Below are 22,711 nucleotides of genomic sequence, written 5' to 3'. Positions count from 1 at the left end.
TCAAGGCTCTGGACCCACTGGAATTTGTCTACCACCACAATAGGTCTACAACAGATGCAAGATCACTGGATCTCCACACGGCCTTGGACTACTAGATAACAGTAATACTTTCATCAAGATGCTTTTTATTGATTACTGCTCAAAGTCCAAGACTATCATATCCTCAAAAGACCATCTTACCCTCAATACGCCATCTTACCGTCAACACTAATCAAAAAGCTCCTAAACCTGTGTCTCTGGAGTTTCCTCTCCAAATGGATCTTTGACTTCCTTCATTAGAGGATCACAATCAGTGGAGATCAGAAATAAAATCTCCTTCTCGATGACAATCAAAACTGGCGCAACTCAAGGTGTGTGCTTAGCCCTCAGCTCTACTCTCTCTACACCCATATCCGTGTGGCTAGGCACAGTTCAGACACCATCTACAAATTTACCACTGCACAACTGTTGTCAGAATCAGAATCAGAATCAGGTTTATTATCACCAGCTTGTGATGTGAAATTTATTAACTTAGCAGCAGCAGTTCAATGCAATACATAATCTAGCAGAGAAAAAATAAACAGATAAATAAATAAAACATAATAATAAATAAACAAGTAAATCAATCATGTATATTGAATAGATTTTTTAACTGCAAAAACAGAAATACTGTATATTAAAAAAAAGTGAGGTAGTGTCCAAAGCTTCAATGTCCATTTAGGATTCAGATGGCAGAGGGGAAGAAGCTGTTGCTGAATCACTGAGTGTGTGCCTTTAGGCTTCTGTACCTCCTTTCCGATGGTAACAGTGAGAAATGGGCATGCCCTGGGTGCTGAATGTCCTTAATAATGGACACTGCCTTTCTGTAACACCCCTCCTTGAAGATGTCCTGCGTACTTTGTAGGCTAGTACCCAAGATGGAGCTAACTAGATTTACAACCTTCTGTACCAGACAGTGATGCAGCCTGTCAGAATGCTCACCACAGTACAACTATAGAATTTTTTGAGTGTATTTGTTGACATGCCAAATCTCTTCAAACACCTAGTAAAGTACAGCTGCTGTTTTGCCTTCTTTATAACTACATCGATATGTCGGGACCAGGTTAGATCTTCAGAGATCTTGACAACCAGGAACTTGAAGCTGCTCACTCTCTCCACTTCTGATCCCTCTATGAGGATTGGTATGTGTTCCTTCATCTTACCCTTCCTGAAGTCCATAATCAGCTCTTTCATCTTACTGACGTTGAGTGCCAGGTTGTTGCTGCAGCACCACTCCACTAGTTGGCATATCACACTCCTGTACGCCCTCTTGTCACCACCTGAGATTCTACCAACAATGGTTGTATTGTCAGCAAATTTATAGATGGTATTTTAGCTATGCCTAGCCACACAGTCATGTGTATATAGAGAGTAGAGCAGTGGGCTAAGCACACAGCCCTGAGGTGCGCCAGTGTTGATCATCGATGAGGAGGATATGTTATCACCAATCTGCAAAGGTTATGGTCTTCCGGTTAGGAAGTCGAGGACTCAATTGCAGAGGGAGGTACAGAGATCCAGGTTCTGCAACTTCTCAATCAGGATTGTGGGAATGATTTTATTAAATGCTGAGCTATAGTCAATGAACAGCATCCTGATGTAGGTGTTTGTGTTGCCCAGGTGGTCTAAAGCCATGTGGAGAGACATTGAGATTGCCTCTGCTGTTGACCCATTGTGGTGATAGGCAAATGCAAAGGGTCAAGGTCCTTGCTAAGGCAGGAGTTCAGTCTAGTCATGACCAACCTCTCAAAGCATTTCATCACTCAGGGGGTGATGAGTAGGAATGAGATAGATCAGTGGTTGAGCGGTGGCACAACAACAATCATGCACTCAACATCAGTAAGAGCAAGAATTGGCTGTGGATTTCAGGAAGGGGAAGTCGAAAGAACAAACACCAACCCTCATCGTGAGATCAGCAGTGGAAAAGGTGATAAGTTTCAAGTTCCTGGGTGTCAAGATGTCTGAAGATCTATCCTGGGCCCAACATATTGATGAAATTACAAAGAAAGCATGTCAGCAATATATTTCATTAGGAGTTTGAGGAGATTCCGTCGGTCGCCAAAGACTCTTGCACGTAACTGGCTGCGTCACTGTCTGGAACCAAGGAGCCACTGCACAGGATTGGAAAAAACTGCAAAGGATTACAAACTCAGCCAGCTCCATCATAGGCACTATCCTCCTCAGTACTGATGACACCTTCAAAAGGCAATGCCTCAAAAAGGAAGCATCCATTATTAAGCACCCCCATCTCCCAGGAGATGTCCTCTATTCATTGCTACCATCAAGGAAGAAGGAAGTGCAGGAGCCTGAAGCCACACAATCAATGATTCAGGAATAGCTTCTTCCCCTCTGCCATTAGATTTCTGAATGGACAATGAACACTCATAGATTAACTCATTATTTTTTTTCTGTTTTGCTTTCTTTTGCGCTATTTATTTAAATTAGTTTTTTAAATATTTCTTATTTTCATATACAGTTTTTGTTTTATTATTGTGTATTGCAATGTACTGCTGCAGCAAAACAACAAATTTCACAATATAGGCCAATAGTCTTAAACCTAACCGATTCTGATTCTGGAAACTACTTTCACACAAAACTTTCAGAAAAGCTCACAATTCTCAAATTTACAGTTTTGATCTCAACTGGTCTGCTTGTGTAAAATAATGGAAGCCACTCATTAGGAAGGAATCTCATTATTTTGGAGTCACCTGACTTGCACATTTTGGCTTTTGTTTCTCGTATGGCCAGAAGGACGCTCTTGCTTAAATGGAAAGATGCAGCCCCTCCTACTCATGCCCAATGGTTACATGATGTGGTGTCATGTTTAAATTTACAGAAGATTCGATGTTCAATCCCTGAATCTAGCCAAGACTTTCAAACATTGTGGGGACCTTTTTTGAATTATTTTCAAAACCTTTGATTTGCTGTTAAAGCACAGATGATGGCTAATAATTTCTTTTTTCTTTTTTTCTTTACTAATCAGCTTCGGTCTTGGTAGTGGGTTAGATTTTTTAATATATATAATTACTATATTTCAATGTTACAAATTAATTAATCTGTATGAATATAGGGTAAGGAGTCTTTATATGTGATTTAGTATAATGTATTGATATATATTTTTTTCTTGTACTCTGTATTTTTATATGTAAAATTAATAATAAAAATATTGGAAAGAGGAAGGAATCTTAACTCCTTAGAAAGCTTAATACTATCAAAGTTTAAAAAGTTTGAAATAAAGTCATTATCAAAATACATGTCACTAGATACAACCCTGAGATTAATTTTCTTGTGGGCATATTCAATAAATCCATAATAGAATAATAACCATAGTAGAATCAAAGAAAGACTGCACCAATTTGCGCCAGTGTGCAAAAGACAATAAGCCATGAAAATACAAACAGGAAGACATAATAATAATAATAATAACAACAATAGTATAAATAAGCAAAAAATGTCAAGAACATCAGATAAATTTCTTGATAGTGATTCTATAGGTTGTGGGAACATTTCAGTATTTCAGTGATGGAGCAAGTGAAGTTAAAAGAAGTTAATAATAATAATAATAATAATAATAAGTACTTTATTGATCTTGAGTGGGAAGTTATTTTGTTACAGCAGCAAGATTTAAAAACACACTTAGCAGTATTAATAATAATAATATTAACTAATAATAGTGTAGAATAATAATATACACAATAATAATTTTACCAATATGCAATAGTGTGTAATAATAATGTATGAAATAATAAAGCTGAGACTATTGTACTATGATGTGTGTTCTCCTGTTGCACAGATATGAACTGTTGTATATGCTTATTGCATTTGGAAGGCAAGATTTTCTGTAACGATCTTTGTGACAGCGGAGCTGAATGAGTGTTTGAAAGGGTTCACCGCTGCTTATTCAGTAGGTCATGGACAGGATGTGCCTGGTTGTCCGTAATGGATAACAGTTTTGAACTGCTTTGGTTCAAGAGCCTGATGGCTGGGGTGGGGGAGTGAGAGGGGTAATAACTCTTTCTCAACATGGTGTGTGAGTCCTGAGGCAGGAAAATGAGGATTCACTTCTGCTGACAAACCTCTACCTGCTAACTCCCTTGGAAATTAATGGTCAGGGTGTATCTGCGATCAAATAATTCAAATTCCTGGCGACTACCATTATCAACACATTGAGATGGAACAAGCATGTTACCTTCTTCACTGGGAAAGCCAAGTGGAGATTGTTCTTCCTATGCCAGCTTAGGAAACTTAACAATTCCAGGCAGAGCCTGATGAATTTTTACCCAGCCATCACTGAGAGTGTTGCGATCACCTCTATCACCATTTGGTTTTCCGCGTCTCCTCCCTCTCCAAGTCCAGTTTGCAGTGAGTGGTTCACACAGTGGAGAAGAGCAAATTACCTCAGACTCCACCTGCCCTAACAGTCACCAATTCACCAAACTACCAACAGGGAGATGCTGCAAGTCCATCACCACATCATCTCCGAAGCTCCTTTCCTGTCACTATTCAGCTGCTCAACAAAACTCACTCAGGTGTTATACCACAACCCCAACTGTCCCTGAATAATGGTCTTTCCTGCTTTCCTTGTGCTGTTGATATTTATTTTGTTCATACATTGGTATTTAATCAAGTTTGATTATTAACGTTTGTGCTAATCGGTGATTATTTCTGGCTGTTGCTCTATTGTCTTCTAAATTGTTGGTTGCTATTGTATTGTCTATTATGATATTGTCCTGTGTTTTATGTTCGGCACCAAACCACAATCAATTCTGGTATGTTTCACACATTGGCAATAAAATGTTTCTGATTCTGATGTTGAAATTAAATCCGGCGGGGGGACTTCCGGGTCATCAAGGGAATGGCGGCGTAAGGAAAAGGTCTCTCGACAAAATAGAAGGTAAACTGCCCCAAAATCGAATTTAGACAAATACTTAATATTGCATAACTATATTAATAAAAGGGGCAAGGATGATGTCTAAGAACAAGATTAAAAAGTCCGCTTCGAAGGCTGATAAACATAAAGAGATACAGCAAGGCGACGGGCCTAGCTCCCCCATGGCAAGCCAGGACGGAGATAATGAGGGGGAATCGGTGACTCTGTCTTTGATTCTCGGAGAGATTCGCGAGTTCCGACAAGATAACAGCAAACAGCTGGAAGATATTAAAGGAGAAATAGTAAAAGCTAACTCGCGGATAGATGAAGCCGAAGCGAGGATTGTTGGAATTGAAGAGAAGCTACAAAACGCCGAGGAAGTGATAGCAGAAATGCTGAAGCTACAAGACCAGCTCCAGTGGAAACTAATAGATCAAGAAGGCCGCTCGAGAAGGGAAAATGTGAGGATCTACGGAGTTCCCGAAGGAACCGAAGGTAAACCCGGATTGATGATTCCCTTCGTGGAGAAGCTGATTAGAGAGAACCTTGATATACCGGCCGCAAAAGACCCACAGATAGAAAGGGCTCACCGCGCGTTGGCACCACAGCCTCCGGCAGGCGCCCAGCCCAGATCGATTCTGATCAGATTTCTCAGTTACAGAACGAAGGAAGAGGTGCTTAAAAGAGCATGGCAAAAGAAAGGTTTCATGTGGAACAACTGCAAAATCAGTTTAGACCACGACTACGCACCGGGGATTCTTGCCAGACGGAAGGAATATACGGAAACACGGAGAGTCCTGAAGGAAAACAACATCAGATTCCAGACCCTGTATCCAGCTCGGCTGAGAGTCTTTTACGACGAAGGGACAAAAACTTATGCTACGGTGGAGGAGGCAACGTCGGACCTGGCGGACCGGGGACTACCTATTAAAGTTATCACCCAACCGGAGTCGCTACTGGAGAGGATTCGGCAGAAGTCGTGGCAGTTAGTGGGGCGAGGACGCTCCACTCGAAACAGAGTGTCAAACTACAAGGAAAAGCTGCAAATATTCAGACGCGAATGTACAGAGAATACAGATTAATTAAGAGAAATGACTGAAAAGAGTAAATCGGACTTAAAAGTAAAATGAAAACTGGTAACTGAAAATAAACTAGGCGGAATAACTTGAATGATAGCAACATGGTCAAGACATAAATAGGAGAAAATTCTCTATGATTATTCAAACTGCTGAGGGCCCTCTAACACAGGGTGAAGATAGAGGTTATCCCTCTGACCTGAGGCGGGTCGGTGCTCAGGCCTCACTGTGGGAAGTCGGGAAAAATTTTCAAATGTTATACGTTCAGAAATGTCTAGGGTGTGGTTATATGTCTTGGTTTACTGTTGAGAAGGGATTGCTTACTGTTTGGTTAGAAAAGGAGAGTGCTTTTTTTCTACTAGAGAAAAATGCAAACTGAATTGGTAAAAATAATTTCCTATAATGTTAATGGGGTTTTGAATCCAATTAAAAGAAATAAGATTATGTCTAAATTGAAAAAAGAGAGGGCACAAATAGCTTTCCTCCAGGAAACACATATGAGCCAATCTGAACATGGAAAATTAAAAAGAATGGGCTTTAAGCATATATTTTATTCATCATATAAATTGAGTCACAAAAGAGGGGTAGCTACTTTAATATCAAGTACTCTTAATTATGAACATATTTCAGAGACTAGAGACAAAGAAGGACGGTTTGTAAAAATCACAGGAAGAATAGAAGGTACAGAAATAACATTGCTGAATGTTTATGCTCCTCCAGGTAGTGAATGGTCATTTTATAGACACATTTTTGACCTAATGGTCAGTTCTCGAGGGGTAGTAATTTGTGGAGGGGATTTTAATATTAGATTAAATCCTATATTAGATTCTTCAAGAATAGTTACTCAGAATAAACCTCTGACTCAGAAAGTGAATTCATTGATGGAGGAGTTGGGAATTATAGATGTCTGGAGGGAATTACACCCTACTAGTAAAGATTATACATATTACTCTTTCCCTCATTCAGCCTATTCAAGGATAGACTATTTCTTTATCTTTAATACAGATAGACTCAGGATAAAAAACTGTAATATTGCAACAATTGATCTGTCGGATCATAGCCCAGTCTCTATGTTTCTAATCCTGGAAAGGAAAATGAGGAAAACACTATGGAGGCTAAACTCACATATACTCAATAACCCGGAAGTAATGGAGAGATTAAGGGGAGAAATCAAAGAATATCTAGACCTTAATGACACGGGAGAAACATCACCAGTGATTTTATGGGATACATTGAAAGCTGTACTGAGAGGGAAAATTATTTCCATTACTACTCACATGAAAAAAATCAATGCACAAAAATTAGCAGACCTTCAAGGAAAATTAAAACAACTTCAAGTTGTAGATAGCAACAAAAGTAATTCAAATCGAAAACAGGAAATTAGGAAATTGCAAAGTGAAATTGATGATATTTATACGTTGGAAACTCAAAGAAATTTTCTTTACCTGAGACAAAAGAATTATGAAGTAGGAGGTAAATCAGCTAGATTATTAGCATATAAATTACGAAAATAACAAGCAGACAATACAATTCATAAAATAAAGAATCCAAAGACAAAGCTTGTGTAGAGTACAATAGGGAAAATTCAAGAGAGTTTTGAAACATATTATCGAGAGCTGTACTCCCAACCCTGGGCCCCCAATGAGCCCTATATAGACAGTGTATTGAATTTTTTAGATCTACCTAAACTTACAGATTTACAAAATGAAAGTTTATTAGAACCAGTAACTGTCAAAGAATTGAATGTGGCCATCTCTAGGTTAAAGGCTGGAAAGTCCCCGGGTTCTGATGGGTTTACCTCAGAGTGGTACAAGTCCCTGAAGACACAGTTAGCCCCATTATTACTTAACACCTTTAATTGGATCTTGCAGAGAGGAGAAACTCCACCTTCCTGGAGAGGAGCGATTATTTCAGTTATTCCTAGAGAGGGTAAAGATAAACTAGAATGTGGCAATTATCGGCCAATTAGTGTTCTTAATTTAGATTACAAACTATTTACATCTATATTAGCGCGCAGATTGGAAAAGCTTTTTACCTGGCCTAATCCATTTAGACCAGACTGGATTTATTCAACAAAGACAAACACAGGACAACATAAGGAGAACTCTGCACATATTAGAACAGGTTAATAAGAACGAGACAGAGACAATGGTAGTAGGATTGGACGCTGAGAAAGCTTTTGATTCGGTTAGTTGGGCATTCCTATACAGAGTGTTAGGAAGATTCGGCTTTCAAGAAAGGTTTATTAAAGTAATTCAAACTCTATATGACAGCCCTACAGCCCGAATTAAGATAAATGGGGACCTCTCTGACTCCTTCATTTTAGAGAGAGGCACTAGACAGGGATGCCCAATTTCTCCTCTCCTTTTTGCGCTATATATTGAACCACTTGCCCAATTAATAAGACAGAGCAAAATCGTAAAAGGTATCAAGGTGGCAGGGATTGAACAGAAAGTGGCGTTATTCGCAGATGATGTTTTGGTCTATCTGAGTGAACCAGAAAAATCATTTATAGGATTGTTTACACTGTTGGATGACTTTGGGAAAATATCAGGTTATAAAATAAATGCAAAGAAAACGCAGGTTATGTCCCTAAATTATACACCATCCAAAAAAATTGCAGGATACATACGATCTTAAGTGGGAAGCTAAATCATTAAAATATTTAGGAATAACCCTACCGAAGGATCTTTCAACACTGTCACAGGTAAATTATGGGCCATTAATCTCAGAGATAAAAGCAGATATGCATAGATGGAATCTTATCCCCTTTTTAAGTTTAAATTCAAGGATAAATACTATAAAAATGAATATTCTTCCTCGGTTATTATATCTTTTCCGTACTTTACCAGTGGAGGTGGATGATAATCAATTCAGGGAATGGGACAAATGGATTTCCCGCTTCATTTGGCAAGGAAGGAAACCTAGAATTCGATATAACACCTTACAGTTAGGGAAGGAAAGAGGAGGTATGGTTCTTCCTTGCCTGAGAAATTATTTTTATGCCTCACAGATAACCCCTGTTATATTGTTGTAATAGGGAATATAAGGCTAGATGGAAGGAAATAGAATTTGGATTAGTTGACAGTTTTCCTCTTCAGGCCTCAATAGCTGACAAAGGATTGATGGCCCAGTTGGAAAAATTTAATAATGCTTGGATAAATCTTACATTAAAAATATGGCAGAAGGTGATTAATTCATGTGGAATTAATAACATGTTAAAACTCTTTAGATGGTGTGCATATGATACCGAATTCCTTCCCAACAGAGGAGATAAAAGATTTGAGCTATGGATAAAGAAAGGTCTTACAACCTACCTCTCATTTATAGATAAAAGAGTATTACAAAGTTTCCAAATCCTGCAGGACAAACATGGCCTAGAACATAATGACTCTTTTAGGTACCTTCAAATACGAAACTATGTTAACCAGAGTTGTAGATATACAGACCTATCAACAGTAGGATTAGAATTTTTCAAGATTCTGAATTCGGCTTGCAGTTCAATACCTAGTAAATCAGTTTCTCGCCTATATAATGCACTCTCCCATGCTAAAAATGTAAATACACTGTATATTAAAGAGAAGTGTGAGAAAGAAGCGGGGTTGGTACTTTCAGAGGAGGCTTGGGGGAAAATCTGCAGCTTTCAATGGTCCTCGACTAATTCTTTGACTTGGAGGGAACATTGTTGGAAAAACATTATAAGATACTTCAAGACCCCATATCAGGAAAAATATAAAGATACAAATGTGATGTGTTGGAGAAGGTGCGGCTCCAAGGAGGCAAATCATTTTCATATTCTCTGGGATTGCCCTAAATTAAGTCTATTTTGGGAAGGTATTCATAGAACATTAGTTAAGGTACTTGGGTCCCAGATACCTCTGAACTTTGAGACGCTCTATTTGGGGCATGTATTGTTCCTTGAACAGAAGGAAGATATAAAGTTGCTGCAGGCACTCTTAGCAGCAAGTAAGAAATCACTCACTAGAAAATGGCTAAATCCAATACCACCTACATTAGAAGATTGGTACGAAATTATCTTGGAAATATTTAAAATGGAAAAGTTGACTTACACCCTGAGAACTCAAAAAGAAACATTTTATCAAATCTGGAATAAATGGATTGAATATATAACCCCAATGCGAGCAGACTTTAGATGACTCTCCTAATGATTTATATTGCTCTTCTCATCAACACAGTAATATTGCTAACGTAAGCACCCCTAGTCTAAATGTTTGTTTTTTTTTTGGAAAATAGAGAATTAACACAAGTAAAGGGAAAGATTTGGGAAAGGGATAAAAAAAAATGAAAAAATTAAGTAAATAAGTACATAGGGATTGGATAATTATGTCTGCGGGCAGGAACAAGCACGAACAAATTGGGATATAAGCACCTACAATGGTTGGTATATAGGCTTGTATGCAACATTTTGGACCAGTGGAAATGGTCCAGAAGGGTTGTATGGAAACTATTATTACCATTTTTCTTAACAACTAATTTCATTACTTAGCCTAATAGGTTAGATTTACCACAGTACATAATTATCTATTTAAATGTTTATTTTCCTTTTATATCATCTCAATGTGTACTTAAGAATGTATAAATAATTGTAGTTTTATACATATAAAAAATGGAAAAGGTTATATGTGTGAAAAAAGTACATGATAATTGTGAATTCCTTATCCAAATAAAAATAAAATTAAAAAAAAAAGAAATTAAATCCATACTGTGGAAATAGAAATTTCAAAATGGTGCAATGGGTCAATGTGTCCAGTTCTGTTAAATATCTGGAGAATCTAATAATCTTGGAGTAAGGGGAAAGAAGGAAAGGTTTCAAAAATCTGAATAAATTTGATTATGTAACTAAGTGAAATTAGTTTGTGTGGAGTTCGTGGATAAATTGAAACTTATTAAGGAGACAGGTCAGAATGGGGAAAATATACGATTATCCAGCCATTTTTAAGATATAGAAGCTGTTTCATGATTATCCTTCGTAATAATAATAGATACACACAAAGGTATTTGATGGGAGGAGATTACGGGACCAAATCAGGGAATTATTTCAAAGAGATGCTAAAAGCACAATGGAACTTCACTCAAATTGATAACGCATGGGCTGATTTTCAAGAACTCTTCATCTCATATTCTTAATATTTATTGATTACCTATTTATATTTCCTTTTTTATTTTTTTCTGTATCTGTACCTGCACAGTTTTTGCCTTTAGCATATTTTGCACATTGGTTGCCATCTTGTTTGAGTTTTTTCACTGATTCTATTGTGCTTCTTTGTATTTACTATGAATGCACACAAGAGAATGAATCTCAGGGGACATACTGTCACCAGTCCATCCCATCTCCTACACAACTGGAGGGAGCAGCAAAGTTAAGATGGTGCTAAACGGCAACTCCTTTGCTTGCATCTTCGGAAACACCTCGATTTCTATCTTTGATATCTCTTTCATTCCTTCTGAAGACCTGGAGTTACATGCAGACTTCAGCTCTTTGCGGGAATGGGACCCACTCTCAGGGCCTCACAACTAGCCACCTTTTGATATGCCAAGGACACGGCTTGGTAGAATAGTGCGCCTTCAGGGTTTTCATGGCTCTGGAGATGGACTGATTCAAGGCCGGCGCCCTTGACTGAGGCATCGTGGGAGAACACGGAACATCCGGAGCAGCAGGTTAGCTGCTGGCTGTGTCCAGAGACCTGAGCCTTTCCGGGGCCAATTCCCTGGGAGCAGAGCTCAGAAAAAGTGACGCAACAGACTTTTAACATCATAAATCAAGGAGTTGTTTGTTATGTCTCCCCTCTCGCTGTGAAATAGGGAACACTTCTTTTTCCCTTGTTAGGGGGAGAGAGAGAGAGTATGTTGAATTAGTAGGTGAACGAGTACTCTTTGGGGTACTGCAAGTCTGTGTCTTAATTGATGCTTTTCTGCACGCTTGAGTGCTTGGTGGAGGGTGCTGATGCTTTTTTGTTGGTGGGGGGGGGGTTTGTTGCCTTGCTGTGGCTGTGCATGAAAGGGGGGAGTTGGGAGGGAACTTTGGGGTTCTAACATTTAATTGTCATACATTCCTTGAGGGTACTCCTCTATTTTCATGGATGCTTGCAAAGAAAAAAAATTTCACGATGTATATTGTATACATTTCTCTGGCATTAAATATACCTATTGAACCCATTGAACATTCTATTCTATTATCTTGTACTTTAACTATGACTAGAAACAGAACATTTTTTTCCTCATTTTTTTTTCAAAAATTTACATCAGCAGTGGGAAGGTATGTCTTAACCCTCATGCAATGTAATATGAAAAGGAACTTAATAGCAGTGCTCCTTTTTCACACTGCCTGCCTCCCACATTTCTTTTCCTTCTCTGTCATTGTCTACCTCCATCTATAATTCACCTGCCAATGTCTCACAACTCCACCAGCCCTCTGCTCACCTAGCTGGCACTAACTGCCCGTCATCTTACACCCCTCCTTAGTTCAGCAGTCACCCCAGAATCCTGTTTGTCACTCCCATTCTCCCCTTTACACCGGCTGTCTTGCCTCTCCACTCTCAGTCCTGATGCAGAATTTCAACCCAAAATGTTGACAGATCCTTTCCTTTCACAGATGCTGCTGGACCCATGAGTTCTTCTTGTTTCTTGCCAAGGTTTCAGCATCTGCAGTCTCTTCTGCCTCCCTGATAAACAATATTAAGAGTTTGTATCTTGCTGGATATACTTCTACTGGTGGACTTATGTACAGTTAAGGAAACACTTTCTCCAAAGAACTTGGAGACCATAATAGACAGGATAGCAGAGACAGTTGCCTGAATGGCATAAAGATGACTCCCTTCAGAAACATGGGTGTCTGGAGAATCTTACCTCCCTAGAACAGGGCAGATTCAATAGAATGTACATGAAGGTGCTGACCCAGGGTAATATTTTTTTGTCCACAACCAAGACAATTTACATGCATCGTAAATAATTTGTTCTGAAGCTTTCAAAAATTGAGGCAAAAATATATTTTTTGTAATTAATTCTAAGTTTTTTTTGTAAGAACAACTTGAAAAGTTACAGAAGCTGTTTTATTTTATGTCAGCAAAAGCAAATTGGGTAAATCCCTGAAAAACAGATCTACAGTATACAAACTCGGAAAGAAGAAGATAGTATTGATACTGACAGGGTAACTACTTCAGTGGCACAGTGGACTAAAACATACTTTTTGTTTGCCCTTTATTAGATGCATTATTAGGCAGTAAATGCTGGGTCAGAAACTGTACATCAGCAAAAGAATAAATAACCACAGCAGCCCTCATGATTCTTAAATATACAATGTCTAATTATTAATATCTTCAAGAAACAGAATCCCCATACCTGTGGTATTCATTGGAACAGACGTCACCCCAGTGGTACTGTTCACTAAAATGGAAATACAAGGTTTCATGAGACAACTGCCTTTCCTTTCTCTGTTTTCCCTTTTCTCGACAGTATAGCACAGGGACATACTTTGTATCAGAAAGTTATTGTTTAAGATGGTAACAGATATTGAGAATTCATTCCCTCCGCCAATCTCTTTACACATATTTGCCTAAATCATATAATATTTTTCACCAAGGTGAATCGTAATATTAGTTAGCAAATCTCACTATATCTCAGAATTAACTTCAAACAGAAACCTACAAGCATTGCAATGCTGATTGTGGTTGTTCAGTTGCTACCCCAATTCGCCCATTCTCTGTTATTCCTTTTCTAACATTTCTACAGAGATAGCATTGCTATGCCCTTGAAAGATTATGCAGCAGGAGGCATTATTACGCAACATTAAAAGTTTAATAAATATTGATAATTACCCCAATTTCTTTACAAAACTAATTTACAGCCTTGTCTAAACTGAATAGAAATGATGATTTTCACCAATAAGATTTGTAATGTTTGTGAAAATATAGCTATTGCTCTGAAGTGACTACAAACAAATACATATAAACTATTACTGAGTTGTTCAGTTCCTACCACAATTCATCCGAGCCTTCACCACCACATTTTATTCCCACTAACCAAACACTCTGTCCCATTACATTCCACTCCTGTTAACGTCTAGTAAAACAACTTTTATAAAGTTGTTATCATCGTGGATCTCAGAGAAGGATTATGGTACTGCACCGCAAAATTACAAAAACATTCTTGCATCCTCTACAATTTACAGTCTAAGTTAAAACTGGTACCATATATTAAAAAAAAACATACTTTTTGAAAACCAGAGGCTATGGTTTGGGAATAGGAGTGATTTACCCAAATTATATAAAATGTGATTGTCTTCAAATATCCAGGTTGACTAAAGAATCTCATCTCCTGAGAACATGAATCTTCAGAAATAGTAATAGAAATTTTCAAGCACTGAGTGTTTTGAATCAGATAAATAAGGGAATTAAATACTCAGGCAGGTCAGTCAGCAGTCAGAGTGCAGGGATTAGGTGTTATTTCTTTTTTGAAACCATTTGGGAAATGAGGGGGAATCATTTGTATGGAATCATTATCTGGTTGCACCCGAGAGTAAGAGGTGGATGGTGTTTCAGAATTAATTTCCACAAGAGAATTGGATATGCAGAGGATTCTGGTTAATTGGGATACATTAAGACCGGTACATTTAGACCCAATTAAGCAATTTGCCAAGTTAGCTGAAGATATAATTTTTGTGATTAATTCTGGGTTTTTTTGTAAGAACAACTTGAAAAGTTATAGAAGCTGTTTTAATTTATGTCAGCAAAAGCAAATTGGGTAAATCCCTGAAAAGCAGATACAAATTCGGAAACAAGAAGATAGTATTGATACTGACAGGGTGACTATTTCAGTGGCACAATGGACTAAAACATACCTTTTGTTTGCCCTTTTTTAGATGCATTATTAGGCAGTAAATGCTGGGTCAAAAACTGTATATCAGCAAAAGAATAAATAACCACAGCAGCCCTCATGATTCTTAACAATACAGTGTCTAATTATTAATATCTTCAAAGAACAGAATCCCCATACCTGTGGTATTCATTGGAACAGACGTCACCCCAGTGGTACTGTTCACTAAAATGGAAATACAAGGTTTCATGAGACAACTGCCTTTCCTTTCTCTTTCTTCCCTTTTCTCGACAGTATAGCACAGGGACATACTTTGTATCAGAAAGTCATTGTTTAAGATGGTAACAGATATTGAGATCTCTTTACACATCGCCAATCTCTTTACATATATTTGCCTAAATCATATAATAATTTTCACCAGGATAGATCGTAATATTAGATAACAAATCTCACTATTTCTCAGAATTAACTTCAAACAGAAATATACAAGGATTGCGGAGCTGATTGTAGTTGTTCAGTTGTCACCCCCAATTCGCCCCAGACTCATCAACATACCTTCTGCCCATCACCCAGACACCTGAATTAATCAAAATCATTCAGTTCCCATCGAGAATCCATTCCATCTTCTTCAAAATACCTTCCACTTAGAGTAAAGATTTCAAAGAGCCTTAACAGGCAGGATGGAACAAATAGACTTCTGTCGTCAACTATTAGTGATGGGCAAAAATTCTGGTCCCAACCGTGATACCCACTATATCAACAGTTCTCAACTTTATTAATGATGAGAGATCTGCAACAGAATTCTAATATTATTAATATTTTCAAGGAATAAATTTACAGCACCTATGATATTTGTTTGAAGTAATCATGACAAATATACTGGTCACTAAAATGAAAGTACAAGATTTTACATGAAATGACTGCATTTTCTATGTTATTCCTTTTCTAACATTTCTACAGAAATAGCACTGTTAGCCCCTTGAAAGATTATGCAGCAGGAAGCATTATTATGTGATATGAAAAGGTTAATAAATATTGATAATTACCCGAATTTCTTTACAAAACTAATTTACAGCCTCGTCTAAACTAAACAGAAATGACCACCACATTTTATACCCACTAAACAAACACTCTATCTCATTACACTCTATTCCTGATAACGTCCAGTAAAACAACTTTTATAAAGTTGTTATCATCGTGGATCTCGGAGAAGGATTATGGTACTGCACCGCAATATTACAAAGACATTCTTGCATCCTCTACAATTTACAGTCTAAATTAAAACTGGTACCATATATTTAAAAAAAACATACTTTTTGTAAACCAGAGGCTATGGATTGGGAATAGGAGTGATTTACCCAACTTATATAAAATGTGATTGTCTTCAAATATCCAGGTTGACTAAGGAATCTCATCTCCTGAGAACATGAATCTTCAGGAGAAATACTGATAGAGATTTCCAAGCAGTGAGTGTTTTGAATCAGATAAATAAGGAAATTAAGTCCTCAGGCAGCCAGCAGTCAAGGTATAGTGATTCAGTGTTTTTTTTGGAACCAGTTGGGAAATGAGGGGGAATTATTTGTAGGGAATCACTTATAAAATCTGGTTGCACCACATTTTATACTCACTACCCAACCTCTCTGTCCCATTGGATTCCATTCCAGTAAAACAAGTTATTGTAAAGATATCATCATAATGGATCTCAGAGAAGGATTATCGTACTGTACCACAATATTACAAAGACATTCCTGCATCCTTTACAATTTATTGGCTAAATTAAAATCAGATACTGTATATTTAAGAAACATACTTTTTGCAAACCACAGAGACCTTGGTTTGGATATAGGGGACATTTACCCAAGAAATATAAAATATGATTTGTCTTCAAATATCGAGGTTGGGTGAAGATTCTAATCTCCTGAGAAGACAAATCTTCAGGGGAAATATTGACAGCATCTTTACTTCCTGAGAAACTGAAAGAAATTTGGCCTGTCCCCTAAAATCCTTACTTATTTTTATAGATGCACCATAGAAAGCATTCTTCTAGGGTGTATCACAACCTGGTATGGAAGTTGTCCTGTCCAAGACCAGAAGAAGCTGCAAAATATCATGAACACGGCGCAGCACATCACACAAACCAATCTGCCATCCTTGGACTCACTTTACACCGCACACTGTCGGAGCAGTGCTGCCAGGATAGTCAAGGACACAACCCAACCCAGCCAACACAGTTTTCACCCCTCTTCCCTCCGGGAGAAGGCTCAGGAGCTTGGAGACTCGTACGGCCAGATTTGGGAACAGCTTCTTTCCAACTGTGATAAGACTGCTGAACGGATCCTGACCCGGATCGGGCCGTACCCTCAAACTATCCGGACCTGCATCTCAGTTTTTTTGCACTACCTTACTTCCATTTTTCTAATTTCTATTTATGATTTATAATTTAAATTTTTAATATTTACTATCGATCTGTAATCCAGGGAGTGGGAAGCGCAGAACCAAATATCACTATGATGATTGTACATTCTAGTATCAATTGTTTGGCGACAATAAAGTGTAAAGTATAAAGGATTATCATGCGATGAATGTTTTGAATCAGATAAATAAGGGAATTAAATACTCAGGCAGGTCAGAGTGCAGGGATTAGGTGTTATTTCTTCTTTAGAACCATTTGGGAAATGAGGGGGAATCATTTGTATGGAATCATTATCTGGTTGCATCTGAGAGTAAGAGGTGGATGGTGTTTCAGAATTAATTTCCACAAGAGAATTGGATATGCAGATTCTGGTGAATTGGGATACATTGGGACTGGTACATTTAGACCCAATTAAGCAATTTCCCAAATTAGCTGAACTTTCATGGAAATAGTTAACAAGGTATAAAAAAAAAGACAACTTATTTAATTTATTTTTAAAAATAATTTTCTTATTTTAATATGTATTTCATCTTGTACTATGATACTGCTGCTGCAACGAATTTCACGTTTGCCAATGACAATAAACTAAACTCTGTTTCCTATTCTGGAAACTGTTTTCATGCAAACTTTTCAGAAAGGCTCACAATTTTCAGGTTTACTGTTCCAATGCTAGCTGGTCTACTTGTGTAAAATTAAGGAAACCACTCATTAGGAAGGAATCTCAAGCCCTTAGAAAGCTTAATACTATCAAAGTTCAAAAAGTTCAAAGAAAATTTATTACTAAAGTACATATATGTCACTATATACAACCTTAAGATTCATTTTCACGTGGACATACTCAATAAATCCAAAACAGAATCATAACTAATAAAAATCCTAATGAAAAATCACACCAACTTGGGCATTCAGCCCATAAGCAAAAGACAATAAATGGTACGAATACAAAAATAAGGAAACAATAATAATAATAAATAAATAAGCAATAAATATCAAGAATATGAGATGAAGAGTACTTGAAAGTGAGCCCATAGGTTTTGGGAACATTTTAGTGATGAGAGAGGTGATGTTGAAAGAAGTTATCCCCTTTGGTTCAAGAGCCTGATGGTTGAGGGGTAAAAAATATTCCTAAACCTAGTGGTGTGAGTTCTGAGGCTCCTGTACCTGTAGAAATGAAGATTTGCTTTTGATGATAAGCCTCTACCAGCTATCCCCCCCCCACTTCTAAATTAATGGGTCGGGCTGTCTCTGTGATTAAGCCATTCATTCAAATTACTGGGGACTGCCATTACCAATGCATTGACTCTACTGTGTTTCTTTGTATTTACTGTGAATGCCCACAAGAGAATGAATCTCGGGGTAGTATATGGTGATATACACATACTATGATAATAAATTTACTTTGAACTTTGAGAAGAAGTAGCCCTGGTTCTTCCTTTCATTATAGAGTGGGCAATGAATACTGGCCCCAAAGCCGTGCCCACAGCCTGTACAGGGATAAAACCAATCACATGAACAGTCCTCATGTTTCTGAATAACAATTTCTGCAACATGTTTCTAATATTACGGATACTGTGAAAGAATAAATTGACTGTACCTGTGGTATTCGGTGTCAGTGATGTTACTGTACTGTCCGCTGTAATGAAAATATAAAGTCTCATGAGACAAACAGCTATGCCCGGTGTGTGATGCTGTTTATGGTGCATCTGTAGATTATGACACTGGTGTACAGTCTGAGAATAATGAATAAAGAATTTCATAGGTACTGGCTATTCACTTCAATTCTCAATGGACATAAGTAATAATATTGACAGCTTAATAAAAATAGTAGCTAACACCAGCAAAAAAATGTCCTTTGGGCCAAAGTCATTACAAACAGAAACAAATTCAGATTTTAACCTTCATCAGTGTTGTTCAGCTCCTATCACTAGTCCTTCCCATCGTCCACACAACATTCTATTCTATTATCTGGTATCACTAATTATGTCCAAAAACAGAATTTTTTTTCTATAATTTTTCTAAATTTCCACCAGTAGTAGGAAAGTAGTCTGAACCCTAATGCAATGTAATCTGAAAAGCAACATAAAAGCAATGTCTCTTTTCTTCACACTCCCTGCCTCCCACCTCGCTCCCTTTGTTTTTCACTCACTTTTCCTTCTCTCTGTTTGTCTGCCTCCATCTATAATTCACCTGCCAACGTTTCTCAACTCCACCGCACTCTCCTCTTCAAGCGAGCACTAAATCCCTATCATCTTCACCACTCCTCAGTCCACCGGTCACCTCGGAATCCTTTATCGCCACTCCCCTTCCCCCCTTTACACTGGCTGTCTTGCTTCTCCACTCTCAGTCCTGATGCAGAAATTCAGCTCAGAAAGTTGACATTTCCTTTCGTCCTACAAATGCTGTTTGACCTATGATTTCTTCTTGTTTGTTGCTCAGGATTTCAGCATCTGCAGTCCCTTGTGCCTCTCTTATCAACAACATTAAGAGTTTACATTGTGCAGGAAATACTTCTACTGGTGAACTTATGTACAATTAAGGAAACACTCTCTCTGAAGTACTTGGAGACCACAATAGACTGGGTAGCAGAGACAGTTGCCTGAATGGTACAAAGGATGACTGTCTTCAGAAACATGGGTGTCTAGAGAATCTTATCTCCCTAGAACAGGGCAGATGCAAAGGAATGTTCATGAAGGTGTTGATCCAGGGCATTTTTTTTTTGTCCACAACCGAGAAAACTATTTACATGTGCTACATATAATTTATTCTGGAGCATTGAAGAAACTGAGGCAAAAAAAAACTCTTGCAATGAAGAATTTGTCATTTTTGTAAAAGCAGCTTGATAAGTTATAAAAGCTGCTTTAAACTTTGTCAGCAAAAGGGAATTGGGTATACAGTGGAAAAACAGATATATACAAACTCTCTGCAAAGCGAAGGTGGTATTAATACTGACTGGGTAACTACAGAGGTTCATTGGACTAAACATGTTTTTCACTTGCCCATTATTAGACAGTAAATGAGGGGGTCAGAAACTGTATACAAACAAAAGAATAAATAACCACTGCAGTCCTCATGTTTCATAATGAAACAGTATCTAATTATTATCAATATTCTCATGGAACAAAATTATAGTAGCTGTGGTATTCACTTGAAGATTTGTCACACCAGTGGTACTGCTCTCTAAAATGGAAATACAAAGTTTCATGAACAAATGCCTTTGCGTTCCCTCTGTTATGCCTTTTCTCTACACAGTATAGCACACGGGTATTTTTTGAAGATTTTGTATCCGAAAGATATTTTTTAAGATGTTAACTCATCACCATACCTTCTGCCCACCAAGCAAGAAAGGGAAGGTTTCATGGAGGGTTCGAAAATCAGAATAGCTTTGATTGTGTAACTAAATGAAATTGATACCTATGGCAGCTCAGTCAGCAACCAGGGTTGATGGAAGCATTGTATCTTGTTCAGGAGATAGATGGGAATAAGAGAAATAGGATTATGGAACCATTTTTAAGACCATAAAATTGATTCATGATTACTATAGAATCATTGTAGAATTAGGTACATATATTTCTTACAAGCCTTTTTGAAGGGAGGAGGGTACTGAACCTATTCAGGGAACTGCATGTTTCAAAGACCCCTCACAGGCACATTAGAACTTCACTCAACTTAGTATTGCAATCACCCATGGACTCACTATCAATGACTCTTCATCACAGCTTCTCGATATTTATTGCTTATTTATTATTATTATTATTTTATTTACTCTTTTTTCTTCTTTTGTATCTGTGTTTGCACAGTTTTTTGTCTTTGATACATCTGCACTTTGTTTTGTCTGTCTTGTGTGTGGTTTTACATTGATTCTATCATGTTTCTTTGTATTTACTGTAAATGCCCGCTAGAGAATGAATCCCAGAGTAGTATACGGTGACATGCACCTAATTTGATAATAAATTTACTTTGAACTTTGAGAAGAAATAGCCCCAGTTCTTCCTTTCATTAAAGAGATAGGCAATAAATACTGGCCCCAAAGCCGTGACCACAGCAGGTACACGGATGAAAATCAATCACATGAACAGTCCTCATCTTTCTGAATCACAATTTCTGCATCATGTTTCTAATATTACTGATACTGCAAAAGAACAAATTGACTGTACCTGTGGTATTCAGTGTCAGTGGTGTTACAGTACTGTTCTCTGTAATGAAAATATAAAGTCTCATGAGACGAACAGTTATGCCTGGTGTGTGATACTGTTTATGGTGCATCTGTATGTTATGACACCGGTGTACAGTCTGAGAATAATGGATACAAGTAGATTTAAAGAATTTCATAGGTACTGGCAATTCCCTTCAATACTCAACGGAACTATGTAATAACCTTAATAAACAACTTATTAAAACTTAATAACTTAATAAAAATATTAGCTAACACCAGCAAAAAATGTCCTTTGGGCCAAAGTCATTCCAACCAGAAACAAATTCAGATTTTAACTTCCATCAGCATAGTACAGCTCCTGTTAGCAGTCCATCCCATCTTCCACACAACATTCTATTCTGCTATCTTGTTTCACTAATTATGTCTGAAAACTGAAATGTTTTTTCTGTATTTTTTCTAATATTCCATCAGCAGTCGGAAGGTATTCTTAACCCTAGCCCAGTTCAATCTAAAAAGGAAATTAAAAGCAATATCTCCTTTCTTCACACTCCTGCCTCCCACCTTGCTCTCTCTGTTTTTTACTTCCTTTTCCTTCTCTCTCTTGTCTACATCCATCTATAATTGACCTGCCAATGTCTCTCACCTCCACCACCCCACCCCTCTCCTAACTAGCACTAATTGCTGATCATCTTACAAACCTCCTCAGTCCATCAGTCACCTTGGAATCCTTTATTGCCACTCCCCTTCTACCTTTTATACCGGCTGTCTTGCCTCTCCACTCTCAGTCCTGATGCAGAATTTTGACTCAAAATATTGACAGTTCCTTTCTATTCTCAGATGCTGCTTGACCTATGAGATCTTCTTGTTTGTTGCTCAGGATTTCAGCATCTGCAGTTCCTTGTGACTCTCTTATTAAGAGTTTGTATTTTTCCGGATATACTTCTACTGGTGTATTTATGTACAATTAAGGAAACACTCTCTCTGAGGAACTTACAGATCATAATAGACTGGGTAGAAGAGACAGTTGCCTGAATGGTGTCTGGAGAATCTTATCTCCAAGAAATGTTCATGAAGTTGCTGATCCAGGGCATTTTTTTTTGTTCACAACGAAGATATCAATTTGCTTTCATTGTAAATAACTTGTTCTGGAGCATTGAAGAAACTGAGGCCAAAAAAAAAAAATCCTTTGCAATTAATTATTTGTTATTTTGTAAAAGCAACTTCGATGAGTTATAGAAACTCTTTCAATCTTTGTCAGCAAAAAGGGAATTGGACATACCCATGAAAAACAGATATAAAACTTTTTGCAACAAGAAGATGGTATTGATACTGACTGGGTAACTGTTTCAAGG

General features: G+C 37.6%; 1 protein-coding gene across 1 annotated transcript in view; it reads right to left on the bottom strand.

Annotated features, from left to right (window-relative positions):
- Nucleotides 1–22,711, bottom strand: part of LOC134348721 (adhesion G-protein coupled receptor G2-like) — a 189,144-nt gene that overhangs the window by 35,566 nt on the left and 130,867 nt on the right. The window contains exons 39-42 of the mRNA XM_063052526.1: nucleotides 21,361–21,399; nucleotides 18,801–18,839; nucleotides 14,974–15,018; nucleotides 13,321–13,365 (exon numbers count right to left, since the gene is read on the bottom strand). Coding sequence (XP_062908596.1) covers nucleotides 13,321–13,365; nucleotides 14,974–15,018; nucleotides 18,801–18,839; nucleotides 21,361–21,399 — 168 coding nt within the window. The remainder of the gene's footprint in view (nucleotides 1–13,320; nucleotides 13,366–14,973; nucleotides 15,019–18,800; nucleotides 18,840–21,360; nucleotides 21,400–22,711) is intronic.

The sequence above is a fragment of the Mobula hypostoma genome, chromosome 6, assembly GCF_963921235.1.
Source record: "Mobula hypostoma chromosome 6, sMobHyp1.1, whole genome shotgun sequence".
Classification (NCBI taxonomy): domain Eukaryota; kingdom Metazoa; phylum Chordata; class Chondrichthyes; order Myliobatiformes; family Myliobatidae; genus Mobula; species Mobula hypostoma.
Note: the sequence above shows the minus strand (reverse complement) of the source record. Positions and strands in the feature narration are given on the sequence as shown.